Source organism: Melanotaenia boesemani, chromosome 4 (genome assembly GCF_017639745.1).
Source record: "Melanotaenia boesemani isolate fMelBoe1 chromosome 4, fMelBoe1.pri, whole genome shotgun sequence".
In the NCBI taxonomy this organism is placed as follows: domain Eukaryota; kingdom Metazoa; phylum Chordata; class Actinopteri; order Atheriniformes; family Melanotaeniidae; genus Melanotaenia; species Melanotaenia boesemani.
In genome coordinates this window covers 19,555,797-19,583,581 of record NC_055685.1, presented here as the reverse complement: position 1 = coordinate 19,583,581, position 27,785 = coordinate 19,555,797, and the positions used below count along the sequence as shown (strand labels likewise).

Here is a 27,785-nt window from a genome sequence, read left to right as displayed (position 1 = left end):
TTTTCCGCCTTCACGAATCAATGTGTGCGCATAAGGTCTCGTGCCATGGATGCTTTGGCAGGATGCACCTGTGATTATATGAAATTGACAACCACTTAGGACCTTGACAGGTGGTTGGTTGGTCGGTGCGCTGTCACGAGCCACAGATGCCTCGTCGGCGAGCTTTTAGCGGGCACGAGCTTCTTGAGCCTCTTCGTGCACGTGAGATTAGGCTGCTCCTAGTTTGCGGCAATTGAGCGTGAGGGCACCGGGAGAAGGAACAAATTCACTGCCGCTGGTCCTCCGGGAAGATGTCAGTGATGAGTCCGTATCGAGAAACCGCGTGTTAACGGCTGCTACAGTCTGGACCACTGGATGTTTGGTTTTAAAGTTTTGCTGCGGACGTTTGTTTCGGCGCTTTGGGGATAAACCACCGAGAGTGGGACAGGTGTCATCCGACCCCCTCTCCATCCCCAGCTGGACGCTCGACTGGGGCTAGCAGTTTCCCACTTGTTATCTTGTCTTTGCGTACAGAGCTGGACTGTTTTTCATAGCCATGTTGTGGACAAAGTGGCTCATTCTGCTGCTCTGCTGCGGGGTCACGAGCAGCGAGCAGCAGGCAGATGACATGAACGGAGCCCGGGCTGAGGTCCGGTCGGACTCCCGCAGGCAGCGCTCTCCTCCACAAGTGGAGCCACTGGATTTTGGGTTTGTACCGGCGGCGGTTTACGATACACATGCCTACTACGAGCCAGGGACCATAGGCATCCTTTTCCATATGGTCCATGCGTTTCTCTATGTGGTTCAACCAAACTCCTTCCCCAAAGGTGAGATGATGTCCTCTACCTCCCCTTTTAATCTCTCCTCTACTCCCTCCATCCTCAGCCCTATTATTAATAATAATAATAATAATCAAGTTTCCCTTAGATATATTAAATACATATCACCTGTCAGTGTTTGTATAATTGATTGTTTATGCATTTTAAATATTTTTAGATTTTGAGCAATCTGAGGCTTAAATCTTTTAGGATTAAGTTTTATTATTGTTACATGTGACCTCTACGTTACTTCTTTAGAGCCACGTTGTTGCTAAAATAAGATCCAAACTGCAACATATGGTGATGAAAAAACAGCTGTAGTACTAATAAGCCTGACATTTCTAATCAGGTAATTAAGGCTGATGTCTATACATATAAGGAGCTGTGTTCCATATATATATATATACAAGAGCTTTGATTAGAGGGTTGTGTAAAGTTCAGATGAGCTCATTGTAGCCTACTTATGGATTACAAGCAATGAATTCTTAAAGGTGCATCATAGTCGCATACATACATTATGATTGTGTGAATGGAAAAGTGTGTGAGTTGATTTTATGTGTGGGGATGTTTTTATACAGCAAGAACCTCACCGGTGGTATAATGATAATTTTAATAATAATTTTTATTAATGTTATGAGTGTTTGTGTTGGCGGCCTATAGTTACACTGACAGTCATACTAACACAAGAGACCATTTACACCTCACATGTCAGTATCTGGTTAAACCATCAGCCATCCATCTAAAGCTACATATATGTGCTTTCAAACATACTTTTGATAAGACTCACACTAGAGGTATCAAATGTAATAGCATTATTAAAATATAATTAAAGTAATAAAAAAACAACTATTATGAATTATTAAGTATTTATATTTGAAGTTTAATCTATTTTTGTGGTGATCCTGTGGATATTTTTATGCCCACAGATCCTAAAAATAAACCCCTTTCTGAACTCCTTACAACTCATGTCCAAGATGACGTCGTGATCAGTGTTGAAGTCACACATTTAGACTTGGCTTTGGTATAAAGGTTCAAAATGCCTAGATACTACTGGCCCAACTGACTCTTTAGCATAGCTGAATCTCAAAGGCTTGCTGTAGATCAGATATTACATAGCAAAGTCCAAAAAACAGTCAAAACTTCAAAGACACTACTGTGGCTGAAGTTATTTTTGCACAATGCTGCTGATGATACGTGTGTAAATGTTTATCCTCTTTGATTGTTGGAACTGTGCCATAATTTCACTGAATGAAAAAAGAAAATCAATACCTGCAATTATGGCAAAGGGCACAAGTGTAGAGGGATGTCATGTTGCAAACATATGTGCTTGTTGAGCACATAAGCCAATGTTATGAGTAGATTAATGGGATCAATAGCTGTCATAGGTCATAAGTGATCATATGTTGGTCCATGCTGCAACACTGAGGTAGATGGCAGGTGATTTGGCCTGTCACCTGGGCATTATTTTCATGGTGACTGCGGCTTCCATGTTGTCCAATAGCCCAGTAATAAATGTACAGAGTTACATCTCATTAAAAGTGGTTTATTTGTGTGTTGTATGTCGAACTATGAGTGGTCACGTTGGAGGATGACACAGAGCAATAGGATTGAAGGTTTTAAGTTGCTGCCATTTTTGTGCCCAGTGCTAGGGATGCTGGCTGGGTAATCAATTAGCAAATCAGTGATTAGAGGAGGCTTTCTCCATCACCTGCATCACCACATAATACCTTAATCCACTGGGCCATATGCTTCTATTGCCATGGATTTTCCAGCGAGATTCACTGTTACCCACACGCACAGGTAGAGACCACCTGGATTCCACATACACTTTTACCCACATATAATATGCTTGAATATGCCTGCCAAGTCATGTAAATACGCACATACATACCAAACACTCATAATCACTCATGTCAGTCATTGTGTAATTTGTTAAATGAATATGGCAGATCAGTCTTACCTTGTTATTACCTGGACTCCCAGGTCCTCTGAGCCCATAATAAGTAAACAAGCTCATATGTAGGGGGTAGCAGCATAATCAAGCAAGTCTATTATTTGCTATTAGTTATCAGGTAACTGAATAAATGTAGCACAAGTACATTCTTGTGCTACAATTATCCTTGAAAAACATTTTGTCTGTGAATGCAGATGAGATTGTTAGTTTTTATGATTAGTTAGCTTCTCCAAGGCCCTGAGGGAGTTACAGTAAGTTTTTCACAGTAAATTCAATTTTGACAAAAAAACAAAACAACTGTTTTTTTTTATTTATTACAGTAACACCCAGGTATGTCCAGGTGAGTGTAGCCTAATGAAAAAATACCTTGTCATTAATAGGATCCTTAGATTTTCAAAGTCTTCTACTAAGATGATGAACAGACATAAAATTTAAGTAAAAAATATTTTACTACCAAAGCTATGGCAAATACTACTCCTAGTAACACTATTGACCATTCATAGGCTGGTGCTGGTACAGTAAGTAAAAGACTGGTGTTGGTGGAAATGAGAAAGTTAAAACTCGTTTACCCTAGGTTGTAACTCTTTAACTCAGAAACCACCTGTACTATCAGCTACTGATTCAACTGTGCAAGAATACACAGAGGTTACAACCCAGTCCTGGTGCCAGGACATAGTACCAGGACGGGCAATTGATCGCTGTGGGCAGTCTCCATTTATCAAGTGAACTTTAAATTTCTAAGAGGAGAAATTCCAGTTTAATAATTCAATATTTGACCCATGTCGAAGCAGATTATCTATAGAATACAATTAAAAAGAAGTGTTAAGAAGAAGTGTTTTCTCTACTATTTGGAAAAAACAAAACAAAAAAACAAACAACTTTACAGGCTCTTAAAATCTGAGCTGATATCAGCTGTAACAGGACAGATTTACCAGAAATTGGAACATTTAATTTATGAGTAACTGAGTCAATCTAGTAATTTCAACCAATAATCAGACTTTATAATAACATTTCAGACTGTCTGAGGCCGAGGTCAGTTAATCAAAAAAACCCAAACAGCCATATTATGAGATATGTTCAGATCCATGGATCAAATGTTACACAAAACTACACAAAAGCTCAGCACAACGCAGATGTTTCCATCATGCTGTAGCCACATAACAAACTTCTACATCTCAGTCAAAGAGGAACCGTGGTGGAACGCTCAGTTACTAACATGCACAAAAATGGTACATGGTCCATATTTATATAGCCCTTTACAGTACCTGGAATGATACCCAAAGTGCTTTAGATCATACGTCACATTCACACACTGATGGCGGAAGCTGCCATGCAAGGTGCTCAACCACGACCCATCAGGAGCAATTAGGGGTTCGGTGTCTTGCCCAAGGACACCTCGACATGAACTCGACTTGGCCGAGGATCAAACCCTCAGGTTACAAGACGACTGCTCTACCTTGCTGAGCCATGCCACCCCATGTATACACAAGTTCATTTTAGAGAAAGGCAACTAGAGCTCAACCAGACTGATCCTGTTTAATGTTGTGCAACTTCAACTCTGTAAAACATCAGGAAACATCTGCAAAGACAAACCCTAACATACGAAACATATAATTGCGACTTACTACAAGAAAGGATTAACTGGACTGAGTTTAATCCAGCTGCAGATGATGCCTCCAGAGGAAGAGGAGATAGAGACACATTCACCTGTGGTTGCTATGGTTACTGTTTTGCTAGGTCTCCTGACATTGCTGAAATCATCCAAACTGCTGGAAGTGGCTGATTCTTTGTGACAGTTGACATGTTCCATTCTTCACGTTATTACTGGACCGCTTTCTTATGTCCATTGTCCAAAGATATCACTCTGCTACTACCAATGGCTTTGTGCCAAATATCATGATAACTTAAAGAACGCAGTAGGTTCTTTAAGTTATCGCGGGATTTGATTACACACTAATATACTAACACACAGACTTAAAGATATCTCAAGAGAAAAGTTTTCTCAATGCCAAAAAAGTACATATAGGAACTGATTATACCTTTGATGATTTAGTACAACTATAAAATAACTGTTAAATAATTATAAGAGAAAATGATATTTGAAAGTATATAAATTAAAATAAAAAAGGCTTGATGGGAGGGCCTGATTTGTGAACGAGTGGGCCTTACCCCCTGGGGCCCACCCGTAGCGCTGGGTCTGTTGCCTCCTACTTGCTAGGACTCAGGAGCCAGCTGGGAGTGCAACGAATTATAACCTTCATGGTAGTTACAGAAAAATGGCCTACAGCCGAATTATTTTATAAACATTATTATTTTCAAATTCTAACCAGATTTGCTTTTATTAAATGATGAAACAGGTTTATGAATTGTATTTTATAGTGTAAGAACTTCATGTTAACATTTCTTAAACATACATGTTAACTTTGCTACATCCCACACATCGGTTTGTGATTTCTTTGGGTCCAGTTAAATTTGTATATTCTCTCTTGAAGATTCTTTACTTTCAGAAAGTATTTTTTTTCTGCAAATCACCTCTCTCAGAGCCATTTAAATGTATTTACTATAGAAACTATAATATGGATACTCACAAATTTAGAAGCATCTAAAACAGAATTTCTAGTCCTGTCCAGTAGGTTGCTGGCCTCAGCATGATAGTCACCAGCTAACCCGGTAGCTGATCCTCTTAATAGGCTCAAATCAGTTTCCCCAGATGCTCCCAAATTAATTATGGGTGATTTTAACTACTGTTCACTTGACATATCACTCAAAGGATTTGAATAGTTTATTGACTGTTTCACACGTTCTGGACAAACACAAGACAAACGCTTTGGTTCTATCCATAATGCATATAGAGCTGTCCACCTTCTACCTTCAGGCTCTGCAGACCATAATTGCATTTTGTTTGCTCCAGCTTATCTTTCTGTAGTCAAGAGGTCAGAAAAAAAACAAGAACATCTAATACTGGACTTCAGACAGTATTGACAGACTACAGGGCTGTTATGAGACAACCACTTGGAACTGTTTACTGTCCTCTAGCACACATTTCTTTTTGTGTGGACTGTAAAATTTCAGCCAAAATCATTACAGTATTCTCTAACAACAAACCATGGGTCACTAAAGAATTAAAACAAGTACTTACCAGGAAAAAAAAAAGATTTTCTTCACTGGCTCAGAGGAGGAAAAGAAGCAGGTAAACAGAGAGTGTTTACCTGCCAGAGAGTGTTTAATGTGCAATTAAAAAGGCCAAGCTTAGTTATAAAAATGAAGTGGAGGTCTCCTTTACCCAGAGATATTTCCGCTCTGCCTGGCAGGGCCTGAAGAGCATGGCGGCTGTGAAGTGTACAACATCCAGTCGTAAACCCATTCAGGTTGATGACTGCAGCACATCTTTACCCAATGACCTCAACTCCTTCTTCTCAAGATTCTAATGGGAGAACTTCAGACAATCATCTCCACACTTTAACCTAGAGATTCAACCATCACCTCCAGAAGGGAAGAGGTGGTCAGAGCCATCAGGATGACAAAATTTAACACTGCGGCTGGGCCTAATAACTTCTGTGGGCGGACCCTAAAGCACCTTGCTGAGCAGTTGGGGAAGGTTTTCCAGCAACTCTTCCAGACTTCCATAAACTGCAGCACAGTGCCCTGGAAGTGGAAACATTCCATGGTGATTCCCATCCCCAGGAGGGCCCTTACTAAGACATTAAATGACCTTAAGCCTGCGGCCCTGACCTTCTTGGTGATGGAGAGGATTGTTAAGGATTTCATCACCGAATCTGTTGAGCCTCTGACAGACACTCTGCAGTTTGCGTACAGGGCTGGCAGGGGAGTGGACAATGCCAAGATATTCATCTTGGAGACCACCCATATGCACTTGGAGACCCCAACACCATTGCTTGGCTCCTGTTTGCAGACTTACCATCTGCATTTAATACCATGCAGCCTCACACCTTACTGAGAAGTTAATTACCTGCTTTAGTTTGGCTCACCAGTACACTTCGTGGATAATTGACTTTTTAACCAACCAGTCACAGTGGGTTCTGGTTAATGGCCCCTACTCTGACTTACACCTCCACCAGGTCCGCGCAGGGCTGTGTCTTGTCACCTCTGCTTTACATCCTCTACACTGATGACTGCAGGTCCATTCAGCCAAACTGTCACCTGGTCAAATTTACTGATGACACCGTTTTGCTTTCTCTCCTCTCTGCTCACAACCTACACCATAGTATCACCCTTCAGGATTTTGTCAGCTGGTGTGAAGGTGCCTGTCTTCAGTTGAATTCAACTAAGACTAAAGATGTGTCTGTGACATTCTCAAGCAAGCAGAGACAACTGGCAGAGGCTGTTACCACCACCATTTGTGGGGAGCCTGTGGAGGTGGTGGGGAAGTACAGATATCTGGGTACAGTCTTTGACAGCCTTCTGATGTTTTCCATAAAACACAGGGGAGATCCTTAAGAATGTCTCCTCAGGAAGCTAAACTCCTTCAGAGTGAAAAAAGACATTCTCTTGGACCATCCTTGAGAGCGTGCTGACTTTCTCTTTCATCTCCTGGTTTTTCTCAATCAGCCTGCAAGACTGATCATGTTTATGCAGCATCACTACCGTTTGCTCTAAAATCATTGGATGATCTGTCAAAGATTTGGTTGCCTTCTGTAGCCGACGAACAACGCACACAGTCCACAGATTATACAGGACCCATCACAAGTTCTACAGTCTTCCTTTAAGCGGCTCCCTTCAGGCTGCAGGCGGCGTTGTCCACGCTGCAGAACACAGAAGAGCAGGTCCACTTTTGACCCCACTGCAGTCCAGCTCTTAAGCACTGACCTGACTCTGTTCAAATGTTACAATCCTGAATGCACATAGCACTTTATCTGGAATACAGAGCACTTTGAAATTGACAGCTGTATTCTGATTTTAGCACTTTCTGCATGCTTTTTAGCACCGTGTATGTTGTCTGATGTCCTGTCTGTCCTTTTAATGATGCTGCTCCTTGTGCCTTTTAGTTTGCCCTATGGGGATAAATAAAGTACTGAACTGAATTGAACTGATCCAGCAGGATGTTCGACTAGGTACTGTGACAAGACAGATCTACATGGCGGTAATTTTTTGACAAAGATATTCAGGGTGTAAATCAGGGACAGAAAAACTGTGACTTCATGAATAGTGACAGAAAAAGTGCTTATATGTAAACCTTTGACTCAGACAGCAAAGGACAGAAGCTGTGTGTCCATTTATGTCACCAAAATGACATAAATGCTTAGCATGTTTCTAGGGCAAAAATGCTCACTTTTCCCCACATCATTTGCATTTTAACTGTTGTATTTCAAGCAGCTGAAAAGTAGCTCTTTATTTTACTAATGATGACACTGTGTTTATCTGAGATGCCAATATATTCATCAAAATACTTGAGCTCATCCAATGTTTGGCATGGATTCTGCATCTTATGGCCAATATGCCATAATATTGTATCGATGTCACCCAGGAAGTGTGCTCTTTTGCTGCAGGACAAAGTGTTTTGTTTTTTTGTTTTTGGTAATAACATATAAATCAGCTTCCTTTTAAAGCTTTGAAAAGTTTTCACAAATTTTTTTTATAAAATACACATGTGTACAAGTTATATCATCATTTGTTATATCATACAAACTTCTTTAAAAAAGAGTGTCTCACCACAAGTAAAGTTTTACTGTGAACTCAGGAATTTGATCTATGAAATGTGTTTTCTTGTTGTTGAATGAATAAAATATTAATAAAATAGGTTTTTGCAATCATATAACAGATTTCTGAGAAATACTTTCTCCTTAGAAAAAATGTTGCCACTTCACATCGATCGTAAGCTACATTAAAATCTTTAAGGGGCTTTAAAAAGTTGGAAATCTGCAGCAGCCATAGTCATGTTACACAAGTGTGATTTTTTCCTCTGTTAAAATGTTTCTCCAGTGAACAAAGTGGTAAAATTTTCATTAAACATTCATGTGTGTTAGGGTTATACAATATTAGGAAAACAAGGGATATTTAAAAAAATGGGTCAGGGTTTAGGGGGGACCTACAAGACAAAGCTACATTGGCTACGATAGAGCAGCATTAGTGAAAGTTAATGTAGCAGCCGTGCAAGAGCTGTTAGTTTAACAGGAATTTCGTCAAAATCTCTTCAAATCCCTGTTATTTTGGAGTTATAATCAGTGTTCATGTCTATTTAAATAGGTTGTTAACAAGCTTGCATTTAGACAAGAACACAAGGTGCTCTTCAGAGAGACGTTACTGGTTCCTGACCAATGCTTAGTTTTTGAAGAGGCATTTTGAATTCTTTTAGTCAGTGAGGAGGCAGTGTCTTATCCCTTTGATACACACAGGGTGGATTAGAGGATTAGCATCCACAGGGCTAATGCTAACACTGAGCTGCTACCAGTGCTACAGATGGTATAGGGACAAACAGGAGTGTGCAAACACATGCCCAGGCACACACAAAGTGGGTCATATCCTGGTGTTTGTCTGTTGGCTTTAATTACTGTGATCGGTTGTGGACATGTTGTTTATCAGGTAGCAAGTGAAATGAAAACACACCGATGAGGGTGGTATTCTTATAAAATTAACAAAAGTCAATTTCTACTGTAGACATTTTTCAATGAGGCTTTTTTCAAATACAGAGCTTTTAGTGTTTTTTTTATCTAAGATGCAACCATCAACTTATTAATCAACACAAAATACTGGAAAACAGTTTTGCTAATTATGTCACATGAAGCGTTACACTAAGTTGGCCATTTTCACAATGCTCTGATTTATTTTGGATTGTTTTCATAGACAAAAATAACATAAGCTGAGCAAAGACATGATGGACTGATAAATGTGAGCTTTTTTGTTTTTGTGTTGTGTCAAATACAAGTGTCTAGTGAAAAGCTGAAAAATATTACACATAATTGTTTTAGTAATTTTGCTTCAGCTCTGATTGGGTTGTGTAATTTTCTTTTACTCTTTCTGCAACCAAATCCTGCTCTCATAGTGTTTTTTAACACCTTGTATAATATGCTGTATATATGTTTAAAGGAACTTAAATGCAGCATAACTATGTTTCAGCAAATCTGATACTGCTCACAGTCGAAGACACGTAGTGGAGACACTGGAGGATTAGTGGTTAAAAAAAGATACTGCATCTGAGCCGAGAAGTGTGTATATTCAACCCTCACATAGATTATACAGTATCATAGTACTGAATTATACAAGCACTTAATAGCACTAAATGACTTAAAATGCAACAACATGGCCAAATAGCAATCCCTTGAGTCAAAAATAAACTCATTAACACTTAATTTTAAGTGTTTATAGTAGTACATCATTCATTTTGGATGGTTTTTGTTTTAGTTATACTGAATTTAAATGAACTAATAGAGTTTTTAATGCTGCGTTTCAGTTGTCTTGAAATTCCGACAGCTGAGATTATGTGACGTCATTGCCAGGTAGTTGGTGCTCCAGCTGCACCAACTCTGAAAAAATGGACGCCACCAAAACAGACAATTTGTGAGCATCTACAAAAGCCACATAAAGTTAAAAATCACAAAATCCATTGTAAAAATGTGCACCATGGGAACATCATCCAACTTTGGTGATAATGATTAATAAACCACACATACTGATGCGATTTTTTTGCAAATATAATGTAATTATCAACAACAGTAACTCACTGCTGTTTATGTTACAAACTTAATGGACACAACATATATTATAAAAAATTTTAATAAAGACAATGGACTACAAGTGGTACTTTAAATCTGGTATCTCAGGGTCCTCTGAAATTTACAAGTTCACCGTTCAAAAAAACTAGATTGTCATTTCCGGCGAGTTCTGAGGACTCAATAATCCTGCTATTTAAACTGTTGATGGACTCACGTATTCAATTTTTTTTTTCTAAACCAGTTTGTTTTTGCTGTGTGAGACAGCTTGGTGTTACTGAAGGTTTTCTATGTCAAAAGCAGCAGAGATGGTCGTTGGGTTGCATAAGAGTGTGTTCACATCTTTCAGTAATCTCTTACAACAGGTTAGAGTGGAGGATTGTGTTATCCTATTACACGTTACCTTGGAAAGTTTTTAGGTTCAGATTTAAATACCACAACAATGCTTAGCAGCAGTGTTTGCAGTTTTTTGGTAATTTTCTTTGTTTTCTTCTTTTTTCTTTTGCAATGGCTTAGTGTGTATTTCAGTTTGGAATTTCGATTTGCCTCACTCCTTTTACCTGAATCAAATGTGTAGACTTGGATTTCTTTTAATGAAAGCTGAAGCTCAAAAAAGGGCTGTTCTGCTGTGGCTGCATGAGTTCATGTTAACCAGTGGTCTGTTGATCCTTTCAGGTCTAATTCTGATGGTTGTTTATCCTCTCTTTTCCCTTCCTTTGCAGTAGTTACCTCTTATACTGGGTCACTGAACTAAGCCGTCTAAGCTTAACTGCCCTCAGTAGCTAATGCTAACTAAGTAGCTGAGCAACAACAGGTGGCATTGACACAACTCAGATGTGCTCATATGCTGTCTCTGCAGAGTAAGCTACAGAGATAGATATCGTCAGTCTGGCACGTTCTCCAGGCCAGCCATTTTTTTTTTTCACATTTCATACAGATGCAACAATCAAAGAAAAACAAAACAAAACTCCCACCATGAGAGGAGGATAGTGTTGAGAGGATTAACCATATGGTCATCATGAAGGATACCCCAAATCACTGTTCCTTTTCCTTTTTCTCAACAGAATGGATTATTTACCCTAAATGAACTGTCCTTTGTGATTCCTATGTATGGAGTTGATCTTGTCTGCTCTGCTTTAAGCTTATCAAATGTCAGGATTTGTTGATCTTTTTTGTCCAATTCCAGAAGAAGTTTAAAGACCATAGACTTTATGATATATCATAGCAACTATTTGCTCTTTTTTCTGTCAGTTAAAAGAAAAAATAGCTGATCTATAATTTAAAGAGTATCTTAACAAGCACAGTATAGATGACTTCAATTGAAATTTGATAGAAAGACTAATCAAATCCACGTACATGTAAATTGTTGTTTTATCATCTCACCTGCAAGCAAAAGGCAGGAGATTTGAATAATCTGCCATTTGGTTCTAATTTGTAAATGTCTATGAACGACTATGTACTATAAACAAAAGTTTAGAACGTGGTTTGAACAGAGAATTAGGCTGGTTGCAGATTAACTTTAGGGTGAGAGTTTATGTCAGGCAAGAAGAAGTTGTTGTCAGGTTAGTGTCCAGGGAATTAATATAAGTAAATGCAGTGTCCTCTGAGGTGATTGAAACACGTTTGTGAAACATGTGGGAGGGGGGGGCATTCAACTTCTAAACAGGCCTCCATTTGCTTGTTGTGTTTTGTGTTTGTCTTTTTGCAAAGACCTGCTGTGGGACAGTAGAAAAATAAATCTTCCTCTGTGCTCGCTGTTATCTTTACTTTTGGTTTGATGTGGAATAATAAACAACAAAATAAAAAAGAGGCTCTTGGTCTGTCATCAAGCAAAAACCATCTCAAGTATATTTTTTAATAAAAACAAAAAAAAAATTTATATTTGTTTTGAAGCTGAAGAGACTTACAAGTGGTGCATAATGTTTGCACACTTACTGTAATGCAGATGAATATACGTACGTGTAATTTGAGACTGTGCGCAGGTGCTAATGGAAGTTTATGTGTAAAGGATTCAGTCTTTACCTGCTGAGTAACAGTTTGGGTGAGTCATCGTGCAGGTAGGCTTAGTGTTGGATGACCTACATACAGTAAACATGCAGACAGCTGGACTGAACTAACGTCCTCATTGGCAAACTCCACACTTGATACAGATCCCGAAAAAACACACAGCTGTTAGATGTTTGAGGAAATACCCCTACAAAACTGTCTTCGGATATTAAAAAAATGATTCCATGTAATCTGTGTTGTCTGTTTGTGAACAGATGAAAAATATATTTCTCTCTCCAATGCTGCTTTTCATCCTTTTCATCCAGCTGAACGGTCTGTAAATCACAGCTGAGCTGTTGATTGTTATGTTGCTGGACAGCACCTCTAATTTTACATCTGCAAGTACTTATATATCTTTTTTTTCTCTAGATCTTATTGTTAAAGTCATCCAGCAAAACATGGGAGGAATTAAATTAGAAGAATGGAGAAAGGTATGTTTGATTTAAGTGAGGCAGAGTTATAATAATATGCTAATAAATTCACATGTTTAAACAAAAACTTATGACTAAACTGTTCATGCAAATGTTTTGATAATTCAGCAATTGAGTGTGCTAGAAATGACAATTCAGGACTCAAAGGCCTTAAAAAGTTTCTTATTTAGATCCTCATTTGACTTATATTCATCGGCAATTGTTTAAACTTTACATTTTGTTTCAGTGTTGCACTCATCCTGTTCTGTTTAACTTTGTTTTTCTCTTATGATGGCTTTGTGTTCACATGGGATTTGGTGTTACAGCCAGAAAACGTCGTCTTGTTGCTACAGGTAAACTCCTCATAACTGGAATGTCACTCACACTGAATACAAAACAGTAAAACTGACTGTGTGAAGGTCGGCTAGTGGACTGATGAGTGCACAAACATTTTTCTCATGCAGTGGATCCACTACGAGGCAGGATTCTTAATATGTGGGACCATCGGTATCACGTTTGTGGTCCTCACGCCCATCATTGCCATGTGTTTCTGTATGTGTCGGTGCTGCGACAACTGCGGAGGAGAGATGCATCAGAGACAGAGGAAAAACGTGGACTGTCACCGAGGTTTCTTCACCGCCTCGCTCATCGCCACCACCATCTTCATCATGTGAGTTGTCATCCCCTTCTTTTCGCTTTAGTTAAGCAGTTTATCCCCTCTATGGACATGGTTTTTAATTGTAATAAGCTTTTTGCTGTGTGCCTCCTAGATTACGTATTCTGGTGAACTGTTGAAAAACCAGGACTCTGCTCCTGCAGGTTTTTCAAGAATATATGCAACTACATCTCAACATGGTTTTATCATAAAATACACTAAAACTATACAACTATCACTGAGCCTAGTCTACTTACATTATCCAGATTTTTAATCCATTCAATATTCTAATCCTACTATAATAATTTTCACCTGAACCTGAGGGGTTAAATTATAGACCATGGACAACAACTTTACAGATCAGAGTACACCTTGATTCCTCTGTCTTGTGTGGTGAAAGATAATGTCAGATTGTTTTCAGTTAAACTACTGTCTTTCACTGCTTTTAATATGTATAAGCTTTTGTATATGTTACTTCTACCGGTATGCAGTATGTGCTTACAAAGACCATATTACAACCAGATTTGTTGGGCTGTAACGTGAACTAGAGACTGACCATGAGTTTAGATAAATAAAAATATTGAATTAGTAATAATAGTTTATAATCTAGATCAGTGGTTCCCAGCCTATATTCCATGAGGACCCCCTTTATGCAACTACCAAAAAGCTGTGGACCCCCCATCCGCCCCATGTTAAAACCATGCTTGGTTTTATGCTTTTATTAGCTGTTTCTCACCATAAATGATGAGTTCTGGATGACTCCTTTCCTTAGATAAAACCGAAATTAAAGTAATTACCAACACATAGACTTAGTTTTTTAATTTTTTTATTTTTTTAAATAAGGAGAAATCATCTGCACATTTCTCAGACATGTCTCATTAATCATGTAAAGTTAGTGTTTTCGGGCTCCCAAAACACTGGTTCCATTTTAATGAAACACCCAAATAATCAAAAACTTAAGGGGATACACCTCAACTTGTCTCTGTGTGGACATGGCTTTAATTTAACTCATATTGGCTCTGAAGAGTCAAAGCCTCAGGGACCACCTGTGCTCTTTGGAGGAACCCCCTTGGGGGTCCAGGGACCCCAGGTTGGGAATCACTGATCTGGAGGAACCCATTACAGCTTGTGAGTATGGTGCAATAAAGCAGCAAGAGTGGTGATGTCAGTAATGTCACTTTGGACTGTTGAAAATACATGGTGAGAAATTATTCATTTCCTTCGCCTTCTTCGAAACTAAAGCATGCATGAAATGAACCTGCCATGTGGAGGATTTAGCTCCACAGAAATGAGATCCAAATTGTGTGGGGACAGTTAGTTGTTACTGATATGACTTGGCAGAGTCTGACAGGCCCCCCTCTGTCTGAATGAGTCTCTTCACATCACAAATATGCATGCTCATGCACACACAAATGCACACATAGATCAGATTTTGTCATGAATCTCAATGGAGATTTCCTCTCCTATTTTTTGCTTCTTTAATTCATTGCCCATTCTGTATATTCAAAAAAGTATTTTATGATTTTGACTCTTTGTTTAATGACTTACAGTGTTCAGGAATTTGAAAGATAGATTTAATACAGTATGCTTCTTGCCACAGTGTTTCAAATAATTCAGCCATCATAATAACTAACAGCGAAGTTCAAACAACAGCATTATCTATCTTGCTTTTCTCCTTAATTGTCCAAAGTTTGCTTATGTAGTAAATCATCTTGATTTTTAGACACATGTGCATCTGTAGTGAATGACATTTGATACCCCACACAGCAGAAGTTTTTCTTACATAACCATGCTGCCCTTTGCTGGCTAACTCTGGTCATTGCAAGTCTGTTCTCTACTGATTGTGACTGCATGTGTTTCAGTCTGGGAGTTTTTGTCGCCTATGCTGCCAATCATAATATCAGCTCTCAAATCAAAAGCACTCGACGACTCATTAATACCAACATGAGAGATCTGAAGACATTTGCAAACAACACTCCAGCGGTATGTCCTCACACATGCAAGTACACTAACTATTCCATGTTAAACATGCAAATGTAGAGCATCTCTAATATTACTGTTTTTTCCCTGCTGCAGCAAATTGAGTACCTGACTGCCCAGTACACCACACCAAAGAACAAAGTCCTGTCAGACCTCGACAGTAAGAAGAACACAAGCTGTCTACATACTGTTTTTACCCACTATGTTTGCCTTTATATAACTGTACTCTTTACATCAAAACTGTGCTTTCTTACAGATATTGGGCCTTTGCTGGGTGGTAGAATACATAGTCATCTAGAAAAAGAGGTTGTTCCCACACTGGACACTGCTCTGCGTATGGCAGGAGGTAAAACACTGACTATGTTAGCTTTTAATAAGACATTCAGTAGAGGTTACGTATCTGAAACATGAAGATCCATCAGTGTCACTTTTTTTTCTGTCAACACACCTAGAATTCAACACTTAAGGTATTAGTGTTATTATAAGTTGTTAGTAGCTAATAAATTTATCATGTGCTTTACACAAACAAACACAATGCCTCTCCACAAGTCAAAACAAAATAAGATGGATATAATTTTAGATGCTACAATAGATTGCTTGATTTTGCTGCACAGAGGTTGCAGCTCATCTAAAACAAGCCTGAATTTTGTGAATTGTAAATTTTTTTGCTAATGATCGTCATGTAGTTGCAGATTTACTGTGGTTGTTATTACAACACAATTTTGGTGTACTTCAAGGGCAAATTCTTACAAGGTTTTAACTTTTTTTGTTTTTATGATTTCCTGATATTTCTATTTGTCTATAGCAAAAGTTGAGAGTGCCATCAAAGGTAACCAGAGCTGGTTCGGTATTTGTGACTTTATGTTTGTGACAGTGTTAGAGACAGAAGTCTGTCCTGAGCCAGTGTTTTATCTCAGAAACTGTCTGTTGTTGTGGTTTCTCTTTGTGGTTTACAAATCTGTGTCAATTTTTAGCTATGAAATGCTCAGTATTTAGCAATATGAAACAGCATGCTGTTATGTCAAAATACAACTTATTTTTCAGTTTCATCTTTCCTCTGTTGTCATTAGCCATGCGTGAGACCAAAGAAGCTCTGGAGAATGTCAGCTCCTCGTTGGAGATTCTTCAGGAGGGAATGGGGAAACTTCAGGCCAGTCTGTCCGGAGAGCGTGCATCCCTGTCCAACACTCTGTCCGACCCTGCCTGCACCAATGGAGCCGTGTCTCAAACCTGCAACGGCATCCGTTCCACGCTGCCTCAGCTTGGAATTAATGCTGACTTTTCCAAGGTAAAGAGAAACTATTTAAGCACAGTCAGTTGGTTTTGAAAATGGGAACAATATAATTAAAATAAATGGAAACAAGAATTTCAATTTTGACTAGTATCTCCAATTAACTCCTCTCCCCTTTTTTCTCTCCCCTGTATGTAAGCTCCGTGATGTTAATCATGCCTTGGAAAATGTCAAGACTGTTCTGAAGATAGATCTCAGCAACATTGTTCAGAAGGTTAGTGTTTGTCTCCTGCTGTATATCATATGACTTTATATTTCAAGCAACATGTATATCCTTCCCATTCATCTCTTTCCTTTGCCCTGCAGGGTTATGCATCCTTCAACGACACACCAAGACTGGTAAAAGATCAAACCAGAAACATTGTTTCAGGTACTAAAATGAATGTGTGCATGTCTGTGGTCCAGTCATGTCTGCTTTGTATATGAGATCAGAATGAGTCCTGCTTGTAGAGCCTTTATGTTCTTTTTTCTCTCACATGCTTCCCTGTATATGATGAAACACAGCTCTGCCTCGTAAGTCCTTTTCTCATCCTTCTGGAAGATCCTTCATTTTTATTTCTTGACTATGTTTTTTTTGTGTGTCTTCTAATAAAAAAATATATAAAAAAAAACTTTTATATCTTGTAACAGCTTTTTGTGTGTGTGCGTGTGTGTGTGTGTGTGTAGGAGTAAAAGGCATGCTGGATAAGACTGGCAATGAGATCACTGCTTTCTCCAAGATGTTCCCAGTGGAAGCCTCACTTGCCAATTTTACTACCTTCCTTAATGAAAGACAGAAGGCCATTGAATCCTTTTACCCACAGATTGACCAGATGGATTTCTACAGGTTTGTGCTTGTGTCTTAATATGTTTACTAACATTCTCACGAAATCATGTTGGTATTGATTCCACCTTCAAGTAGGGCTGTTCTGGTATTTCTCGTGTGATCCTGTAATCCTTCCGTCAACCTGCATTGCTGTAAAACTAGTCCAATGTTTGGGGAATGGATCTAAGTCATTTTTCTCTGCAGGTGGATCGCCTGTGTGGCAGTTCTCTGCATAGTCGTCCTGATTCTGGCCTTCAACATCCTTGGCCTGTTTTGTGGCACCTGTGGCTATGACAAGCAAGCTACCCCCACAACCCGCGGCTGCCTGTCAAACACCGGAGGAAATCTGCTAATGGCGTATGTTACCATAGCAACACTTAAGCTCAATAACTAAAGTAGATGTTGTGCTGACATTAAATTGACATTGAACCATTTACCTTGGCCAGTTCTAGCCATCATTTGCATACTGTTATTGATTAAAGATGCATAACGGTACTGATAAAGCTCGTTGAAGCTGATAATTACTCATCTTTGTATTCTTGGTGATATTATTTGCTATGATTTTGACCCCAATGTACAGACATGAGTTGTCTTTTTTACAAACTAAAAATTCATTAGATATATTTAGATATTTACACAAATGATTTTTCTTATATTAAAGGTTATAATAAAAATTATTTTTGTCTTTTCGATTAAATAACATTGAAAGATTGAAACACTTCTTTTTTGTTTGTTTTTTCTATTTTTCTTTTAGCAAATATTTCAATGTTTGTCCAGAATTAAAGGGAGCATTTATTAATTATTAAATGGTTGTCAACCATCAGACTAGGTATTATTTTTAACATCAGCCCAGAAGTTCAAATTTTGGTGCACCCTCAGCAACATCATCCTTCAGGACTTTGTCACCAAAATAAAGCTTATGCTTAACTTGGTTAGAATATCACCTGCAATATATTAAGCATGGTGCAGATGCAATACTGTCAATTTATAGGAGTGTCTAAATGAATCTTCTCGAGATATATTCTTTCTTTGTTCTTTCACATCCAGTCACAGCTGGATTATACATTAGGTTGGTAGGTTAATTAAACTCAAAACTTAAAAAGTAGTTTGTTGTAATAAATTAAGAAAGGCTGGAAATAAACAAACAAAATGATATTTCATGTGATCTTTAACCATCAGTCTTTCTTGCTTTTTCAGTGGGGTGGGCTTCTCGTTTATCTTTGCCTGGGTGCTGATGGGCCTTGTTACTACCATGTTTGTTGTTGGGGGCAACGTGGAGAAGCTGATCTGTGAACCTCTGGCTAATCGACAGCTGTTTAAGGTGCCGAGGACAAACTTTTCCCTCTCTGCTGCTATCTGAGTTTAACTTAAAGAGATTTGTCTGTACAGTACAGTGTTTTAGATCCACATATTTGTGTGTTTGTTTCCATGCAGATCATAGACACACCGTTCCTGGTTCATCCTGAAAAGAGGAACTTCCTTCCTGGGATGCTGTTTCAGAATCCAAATATTGACTTGACACTGGGCAGCATGTACAGGTACATAAAGCTAATTGTTGCTGGAGTCTTTCTTTTTTTTCTTTTCAAATATAGGCAATGTATTTTACCTAAGTTTTATCTTAAGTTTTATTTTTGTTCGCATCCGTTTCTCATGTTAAACACTTGCAGGTTCAGTTTTTGATCTCAGGGTCTTTGTCTCACAGGGAGTGCCATGATAACAACGGCCTGTATCATGCTCTACAGCTGGAAACCATGTTCAACATCAACTCCTTCCTCAACAGAACTGTGGTAAGTGTTACTCTACTCTTTTCAAGATTCATTAGAGCAACGCAATATTTAGCTTTCTAACTTGAAAGTTTATTACGTTTGTTTCCCAACAGTACAACAAGGATTTGAACAAAGTGTTTGAAAGCGTGCAGGTAGACCTGACGGACATCACACTGCTGGAGCAGGCCGGTAGAGACAACCTCATGAACTTTGCCAACTCTGGAATTGGAGAGATCGACTATCCAGCTTATCTTGCTGAGGTAATCTGTTTGTGAATGCCAGAGTTTGTATTTGTCCAGCTGAATGACTCTCCTGTGTGGACACAGAACACAAGTTTAAGTGCTTGTCATCAGCTTATTAGTCTTTGTTTTTCATTTGGTAGAGATTAAGACCAGTTTTCAAAAATTAATTCATGCATTGGCTTCATATGTGTTTCTTTGTATGCACTCCATGGTATAGAGTTCTATTTTTTTGGCACGATGAATGAGAAGACAGTTGATTCCTTGTTTCAGGTGAACAAGGGAGTCACTCTTGTCGATCTGCTGTCCTTCTGCTCTGAACTGGAGGATCGGGCTGACCAGCTGGTGAGACGTCTTGTTATTGTGTAAACAATTTACTTGACAAGAGCAGCATCAAGCTAAATAAGTGTGTGTGATTGCTGTTTAAGATAACTGGAAACAATAAGACGAAATCCAGATATCAGTCATCACTGATCCCTTGTGTTTGTAGTATCTGTCAATATGATCTGAAAAGCCATTAAAACACAGATACTGATTTTAAAATGTGGGAATGCTACATAAATTTTTAAAATCTCTAAGTCCAAAAATAAAGCTGAAAACCTTCTTTAGAGACCACTGCATGCTCACTGATCAGAGTCTGGTCTGAACAAGCTGCCCATTCACCCTGAACATACGCCCACACTGTTATGGTTCTTGAGTTGTATAGGATCTTTGGTTGTTAAAGCATGTTGCTGTACTCAGCATTCAGCTGTCTGAAAAACAAAGTGCACCCTCATTTGAGTCAAAGGTGTTATGTATCATGTATCACAGGATCGTCTGGTCCAAACTAAGTCTTAAACTTAAGTAAATACAACCTCAGATTGTCATTGTCAATATTTATTTAACAAAACTTAGTCAAAATGCGGAAGAAGTGTGTAAAAATCTTAAGCACACTATGTGATTAATAGCAAAGCATTAATATGTTTTTGTATGATTGTTTCAGACTTTTTGCAGAGGAATCTCTGTTCCACTTTTACAATGATGCTTCAGTTCTTTGACTTTTGAGAGTAAATGTTGCACAGATCTCTTTAGGTCCAGTTACAGCGTTTCAGTCAGGCTGAAGTCTGGACTTTAACTAAGGCGCCACTGCAACGCTTTGATTCTTTTCTTTCTCAGCCATTTTGTTTTAGATTTACTCATGTGTTTTTTATTTCATTGTTCTGCTTCATGACCCAGTTTCAGCCAAGCTTCAGCTGTCAGGCATACAGGACTTGGATTAGACTTTAAGATACTTTGGTATTCAGAAGAGTTCATGGTCAACTGCAAGATATCCAAGTTCTCATAAACTAGCCCAAATCATCACCCCTCCTCCTTCATGCTTGAGAGTTGGTATGAGGAGTTTGTACTGATATGCTGTATTTGATTTTCACCATCATGACCAAACACCTACACAATGGTGTCATCTGTCCAAAGGACATTTTTTTGTTCAGATGCAACTTTGCAAACCTAAGCTGTCCTATGTTCTTTTTGAGTGGAGAGACTTCTCCCTGAAAGCTCTTCCAAACAAGCCATACTTGTTCATTTTTTCTCATTCTGCTGTCTTTGACTCTAACATTTAATATGCTAGGTGCACACTATTTAATCACGCATTCTGAATCAGGTTTCACACACTTGATTCTGCATTTTGACTTTTATTAATTAAAAAGTATATACAGTGGTGTGTAATGCACAAATGTCCTGTTTCCCGAATTTTAAGACCAGGTAATGACCAGATGGCTTGTTTTTCTAAGGTCCTGACATGAAAAATCTTTTATTAGGTCAATTAATATTAATTTTATCATAAAGATTAATCACTAAACTAACTTTTTTTACAGCCACGTGGAGCTCTGGAGAACGCACTAAAAGGACACGCCAGCAGCATCAGGACCATTCACAGAGAACAGGTGGTGCCCTTGGAGCAGGCAATGGTAAACATGTCTCACAGCACTAATATATATATATATATATATATCAGCTATATATTTTATTCTTTTGTCACAATAAATAACCGCATTACCTAAAAGCAAAATAGAATTATATGGTGCAGTAAAGAGATATACTGACATGAAGCAGATCACCTATTTTGATTTCTTCAGTCAGTTCTCAGAGAAAGCTAGATTTATATCTTCCTTTGGTTACATGTTCACAAATACATGCCACAGCCACAAGAATAAAAACATTTTTATCTGCTATTGTCAGTTAAAAGGGTGTCTTTGTTTATTCCTCTTACCTTTGTTCCTTCTTTTTCCTCATTCTCTTTCATTAAATGATGACAGAAATATGTCAGAGCACGGGTAAGCTGCTGTCAAAGCGCAGCATCATGACTGTGTTTTTTGTAGGTGTTTTCTGTGCCAACGTGGTCCATGTGCTCATGTGACAGCAGTGACATGTTTGATGGAGTATCTGTACATCAGTAGATACAGACCATTAGGTAGGTCCTTTTTTAAATAAATGGTAAGAGTTTATGTTTTTGTCTTTTAACACAGAGCACCTTGAGTCAGAGTATTAAACTCCTGCAGAGGACGTCCAATGACCTGCCTGTGAGTTAACTAAGAAAAACAAGCATTAAAGACTTCTACATATTAACTGGTTCCGTTGCATTTGTGCCAAATAAATGTTTCCTTTTTGTCTCAGGTCAAAGTCACTAATATCCTGAGCGCCATTGATGCAGCAGAGTATCTCATCACTCATAATGCCTCCCATGTGGTGAAGCAGGTACAAGACTATGTCACTCAAAGTGTTAAATCAGCTTCTTATTTTTCTTATTAAGTGTCCACATACAGTATGTGGAGTTTTTACTGGTAACCAGGGTAACAGTGAAATCTGGGAAATGAAATAGATTTTGACTAATTGTCAAGGTGCAATGTGACAGTAGATGACTTAAATGCAGACCTTGCAACCAGGAATAGCAGATGATGAGCTAATACAACTTTATTGACAAGTGGATTGAGAACAAAAATTTAAAAGTTCTGCTGAAGCCGAAAATCCAATAATATTTCAATTGAGTAACACAACAATCCAGACTATGCAGATGAACCAGGGGAAATGACAATGATTAGGCAAACACAAAGGAGCTCAGGGAGAATGTATTCTGAGAGAGGAGATCATGAGTAGCACAGAACAGGTGGGCGGTGGGTCTTTTCCTAAGCTCTTCTCCTTAATCTCCTTGGAAAATCTCATGAACGCAAGAAAAGATGGTAGGAAAAATTCACAAAGATAAAAAGATGGCCGCACTTGAAAAAAACCCCAACTACATTTCCACTAAGCTTTAATGTGGGTCTGCAGCACTAACATTACAGATGTTCAATTAACAATCTATAAAAAGTTTTTACGATACTTTGTCTAATGCAGTCTTATCACATTGTTAGACAAAGGTTATATCGTCTGAAGATCATATGCACATTAAATTATATAAAATATTACATCACAGTTATCATCAAAGTTAAAGTAAAACAGGGAGGAAAAAGACAGTGAAGTTAACTCACCATCCACATATTTATCCACACACATCACAGTTATCTCCTTTCTTTCATAAGGGGGCTCCATTATATCTTATGGTAAAAGAAGTCTTAGAGAAAGCATTAAAAGTCTTTTTCCTCATATATACAGAATTTAAAAAGCTTCAATTATGTCTGCTACACATTTACTTCTATATTATTTCTCTTAGTTCAGTACCGTTAAAAACAAGGACTATGTGTTTCTGAGCAATAGTAAAACTAACTGAAGTGAACGAAGCACTAACATAATGAAAGTAGAGGGCATTAACACATCTTGAAATAAATCAGAGAAAGCAAGAGATGAATTTAATCCAAACCAACACACCATTTGTGCAGTAAAACTAAACTAATTTCTATTCAAATAAAGTCCAGAGTTTTATAATGTTCCAGTTGTTTTAAGAAGACAGCTCGACAGTTGTTTCATCCTGTTCTGTTACTTTGTATTTTTGTTACTTCACATTAAAAGGAAGATTAAATTTATTGTTTCTTTGGCCTATTAGAATCACTTCATGTGCATATAAATGAAATCATTATAAGCCTTCTTGCAAACTTTTGGTTGAAGAAAAAGACAAATTCAGAAGAATTATACAGTAAAAAAAAAAAAAAAGAAGAAAAATTGCTAACCCTTGAAACCTTCTCCCTGATCATTCTGCAGTCACTTTAATTACCTTTTTCTCTGTTGGTTTTTTAGGAAACAAAAGGCTTCGTGCAGAGCTTGGTGGGATACTTCAAACAGTACACAGAATGGGTTAAAAACTCGGTGAGTTTCATCAAGATTTTTTCTCCCTTTGGAAAGTCTTGGGTCCCTTTTCAGTAGATGGAGCCAGATCAAGAAAAGTACACAAGGAACTAGTGTTAATGCAGTGGTAAATTTACTGTATGGTTTCTCTGACCAGCTGCAGTGGACTTCCTGACCTTGATTCAGCTGAGTTTAACAAGCTGTTTAGGTTTTAGTGAATTGCAGTGGCTTAGATTTCCTTAACAGACTTTTTAACAGTTTATTTGAAGTCAGAGATTAAAGACATGATCAATGACAAATATCAATGAATACTCAGCAAAGTAACGGCATTCTTTACTCGTGCATGATTGTGTGTTTGTTTCTCCTACAGCTAACTGCAGAGGTGGCTCAGTGTAAACCCATTAGCAACATTGTGGACAGCATGGAGATTGTAGGTTGCAGCTTCATCGTCGACTCGGTGGTAAGACGTCACTCTAATTGTGTGTATGTGTCTCTAGCAGAGAGGCTGCTGAGGTGTACTTATTCATTTTACAGCTGTATGCACAGTACATGTACCTTCATATGTGGATGGTAACTGAAAATTTAAATGGCTCTTTAACAGTTTAGGGGAAATCTGGGTTTTGGGACCGAAAGCATTCGGCCACATGTACGAGAACAGGATGTTCTGAATCTGCACACACATTCTTGAGATGGGACAGACTCTGTTTTGAGGCGAGGCGGGGCATCACATGCACATAGATTGTTCACTGTTTTCACTCGGAGCCCCACTGAGTTGTAAAGTTTATGTTTATATATCAATTATATATCATGCACTCCAATTTGAGAGAGTTTATTGTGAATTTAACTAAGTTGGGAATATAAGAAGAGGGTTTTAGAAATCAACACAGCATTTGTGTAGTGCATGTAATGTGTAACGTACATTTCTTGTATTTTCATCACAACAATCAGCAGCACTGTTGCAGCTATTTGCCAGTGTTTCAGGTAGAATTTATTATAGCAATTATAACATAGTCTAAAAGACAAGTACAACAGTCATGCAAGAATTACATTGTTATGGTTGGATTTGGTCAGATGGCATAGCAAGAAGACAAAGGTTTATATTTGAATTCAGTTTTCTGTTAAGTTCACACTATGAAAGACACAAAGATCACATGTTAGAACAACAGCAAATGAAGATGCATACAAAATTAACCCAATGAATGTAAATTATTTATATATATATATATATATATATATATATATATTAATATATATATTAATATTATTTTATGTAGAGATGCACTATATTATTAGCACGATATCGGCCGATATCGGCTTAAAAATTAAATATCGGATATCGGTCGTTCCACCAATATAATTAACCTATAACAGGTGATGGGAGAACATAATCCAAGTCTGTTTTAATTAGGATAGGAGGCACAGATCTGACTTGTTTTGTTTAAAAACAATGTTGTACATAATGCAAGTTGAAATATTTTCCTTAGTTTCCACAAGGAGTGAATATTACAACATTTTAAGCTTTTTTTTTTTACATCTGCATTTGCCAATATGCTGCATATTTTTCCTCATATAGGCCAAAAATCCAATATCGTGCCTCTCTAATTTTATGTAAACAAAAGGTGTGAAAACTACCTGTAGAACTGTTTTAAGAAGCTGGAGTGACCATTATTCTTTTCTTTTGTTTTTTTTTTTTTTTTTTTATCAGAACACATTCTGGTTTGGTCTGGGAGGTTGCTGCATCCTCCTGATCCCCAGCATCATTTTCTCTGTCAAACTGGCCAAGTACTACAGACGGATGGACACAGAGGACGTCTTTGAAGAGTGAGAACAAACACACACTTTGTATCAATATCTATCTATCTATCTTCAATAGAACAACTTATTTTCTCCTAAATTTTCTGAATATTTTCAGATGTAGATCAAAGCTGAATTAATTAATCAATCCTGTTTTCCTCACTGTGCTCGCTGATTCTCCTCACGTTCTGACCTCTTGTGATTCCCTCTTCAGCTACTCTTACCCATGGCTTGTTGCACTTTGATGTTTGTCAGCTATTCGTGCACCTTGTTGCCTTTTTCCATGCATCCACTCATTTTGTTATGGAACATGTTGGATCACTCTCCGCCTTTTCTCACTTGTTTTAATCTGCAATCAGGGTTGCATGGTTTCTTATCCATTTGTGTGGGCTTTCCCATCACTACTTGGCTTCTTTTCCATCATGAGCATCGCTCTCTGTGGATCACTCCACCCTTTGGACTTTCAGAGGAACCTTCCCATTATCTTTCTCATCTTTCCTCCATCAATCTTATGTTGCAGTATGGCTAACACAGGTAATCATCATGAACAAGTGTGTGAAATCCATGGAAACATCGCTGTGGTCAGGTACGAGCCTGGCCTGTCCTAATTTGCTCGCTTGCATGCTGCGTGTATTTGGTGGAGGGAAATCTGTGTCCGTAGAGAGGCCGAACTTTAGTAAGTCGTATTTTCCACAAATTCATAAAGAATTTCCCTTATGTGTGTGTGTGTGTGTGTAGTTTTAGCTCTCCTTATTATGACTCTCTGACTCGATTCCCCCGGGCTTCTGCTCCACCATGTGACTGGTGACCAACGGGATCACTCTCATTTAAAAAGGTATTGATGATCACTGATAACCATCCATTAACTGTCAACTAACAGTGAGACCAACCATCACACCACCATCGGCTTCACTTCATCTTCCTCCTGAGACTGAAGTTTCATGGTCATCCCTCTTTTTCCTCACCAGTACTCTTACTTTTTTCTTCTTCATCAAACATTTGCCTGTGAACATTTAAATACTTGAACTAACAAAAAGCTAGTTCAGTTAGTTATACAGTTACATATTCAGGCAGCTGCCACTCGTCATATTTGTTTTGTTCAGTACTCAGAAGGTGTTGTCTGCAAAAGGTAAAATGTGTTGACCTCAGTGATTTGCCGCTGTGTTGCACAACGAAAAAGTAAAGTTTTATTCATCAAGCAGTAACACTGGGGCTGTACATTTAAATCACCTGATGCTATAGTTTCAGACGTCAGGCCTGCCCACCACTGAGTTTTAATGCGTTGCATTGATTTGTATGCTGTAGTGTGCACAAGCAGAAATTTTGAGTCGGATGCCACTATGTGTCGCTTGTAACTGAACTGTATGAACAGCTGTCCATTCTACTCTATATAAGCTAATGAAGTAGAAGCTTATCTATATAAGATGTACACTACGGTTCAAAAGTTTGGGGTCACTTTGCCATGGGTTTCAACAGGGAAGTCACCCCAAACTTTTGAAAGGTAGTGTACGTACAGTCATATGATACCCAAACATCTCACCCAGAGCTGATTTAGTTTCTCTTTCTGTTATTTTTCTCCACAGTGGGCAGGAGAACTGGAACTGATCTGCTTTTTAAGGTAAGTGGTCAGCTCTTGACTGATTCTTACCTCAGTAATAAAGAAGAAGGAGGCAGACTGACCAATAAAATGGCCTCTCTCTTTCGCAGAATCTCTGGACTTTTCAGTTCTCAGATCCTTCAACACTTCCAAGGACAAAAGGGAAGAACAGCAAACAGGAACCCCTCACTCCTACTTTTAGCCCTTTTGACAAGAAATTGTGATACCAGTCAACTGAAAACCTGTAAAATCTCCTTTCCAGCATCCAGTCACAGCATATTTAGATTGACATGTAAAGAATGAATTTGTATGTGCATTCTCAGTTTGACCATGTGAACATTTTTTACACTTTCAAAACTTTTGAAAGTTTTATATATTTTTGTTAATCTTTGTTTTATAACATATTAGTAGTTTTTTTTTTTTTTTTAAGTAGTAGCTCTTTTTTTGTTTTCTTTCTGTGAATATTTGTATCATAGCTTTCATTGTTTTGGTTCAACAGATGCATTGATCAGATAGATTTTCAGGGCATA

At 38.2% G+C, this 27,785-nt stretch overlaps 1 protein-coding gene across 6 annotated transcripts; it reads left to right on the top strand.

Moving 5' to 3' along the window:
* The first annotated feature begins 101 nt into the window (after positions 1–101).
* Positions 102–27,569, top strand: prom1b (prominin 1 b). Of its 6 annotated transcripts, XM_041983524.1 has the most exons (29): positions 103–806; positions 12,834–12,895; positions 13,201–13,227; positions 13,339–13,544; positions 15,392–15,512; positions 15,606–15,669; positions 15,766–15,855; positions 16,315–16,338; positions 16,580–16,797; positions 16,940–17,014; positions 17,107–17,170; positions 17,305–17,313; positions 17,467–17,626; positions 17,810–17,962; positions 18,803–18,926; positions 19,040–19,143; positions 19,308–19,392; positions 19,485–19,631; positions 19,884–19,955; positions 21,464–21,556; positions 21,905–21,922; positions 22,115–22,168; positions 22,263–22,343; positions 23,817–23,885; positions 24,235–24,324; positions 25,570–25,685; positions 26,397–26,493; positions 27,242–27,276; positions 27,366–27,569. In XM_041983524.1, exons 1-27 carry the CDS (start codon positions 536–538, stop codon positions 26,464–26,466), a joined length of 2,667 nt encoding a protein of 888 aa, XP_041839458.1. In that variant the 5' UTR covers positions 103–535; the 3' UTR covers positions 26,467–26,493; positions 27,242–27,276; positions 27,366–27,569. The 6 variants fall into 6 exon arrangements, with proteins under 6 accessions (XP_041839463.1, XP_041839458.1, XP_041839460.1 ...); XM_041983529.1 differs by lacking the exon at positions 26,397–26,493 and having other exon boundaries at positions 102–806; XM_041983526.1 differs by lacking the exon at positions 16,315–16,338 and having other exon boundaries at positions 104–806.
* Positions 27,570–27,785: the final 216 nt, after the last annotated feature.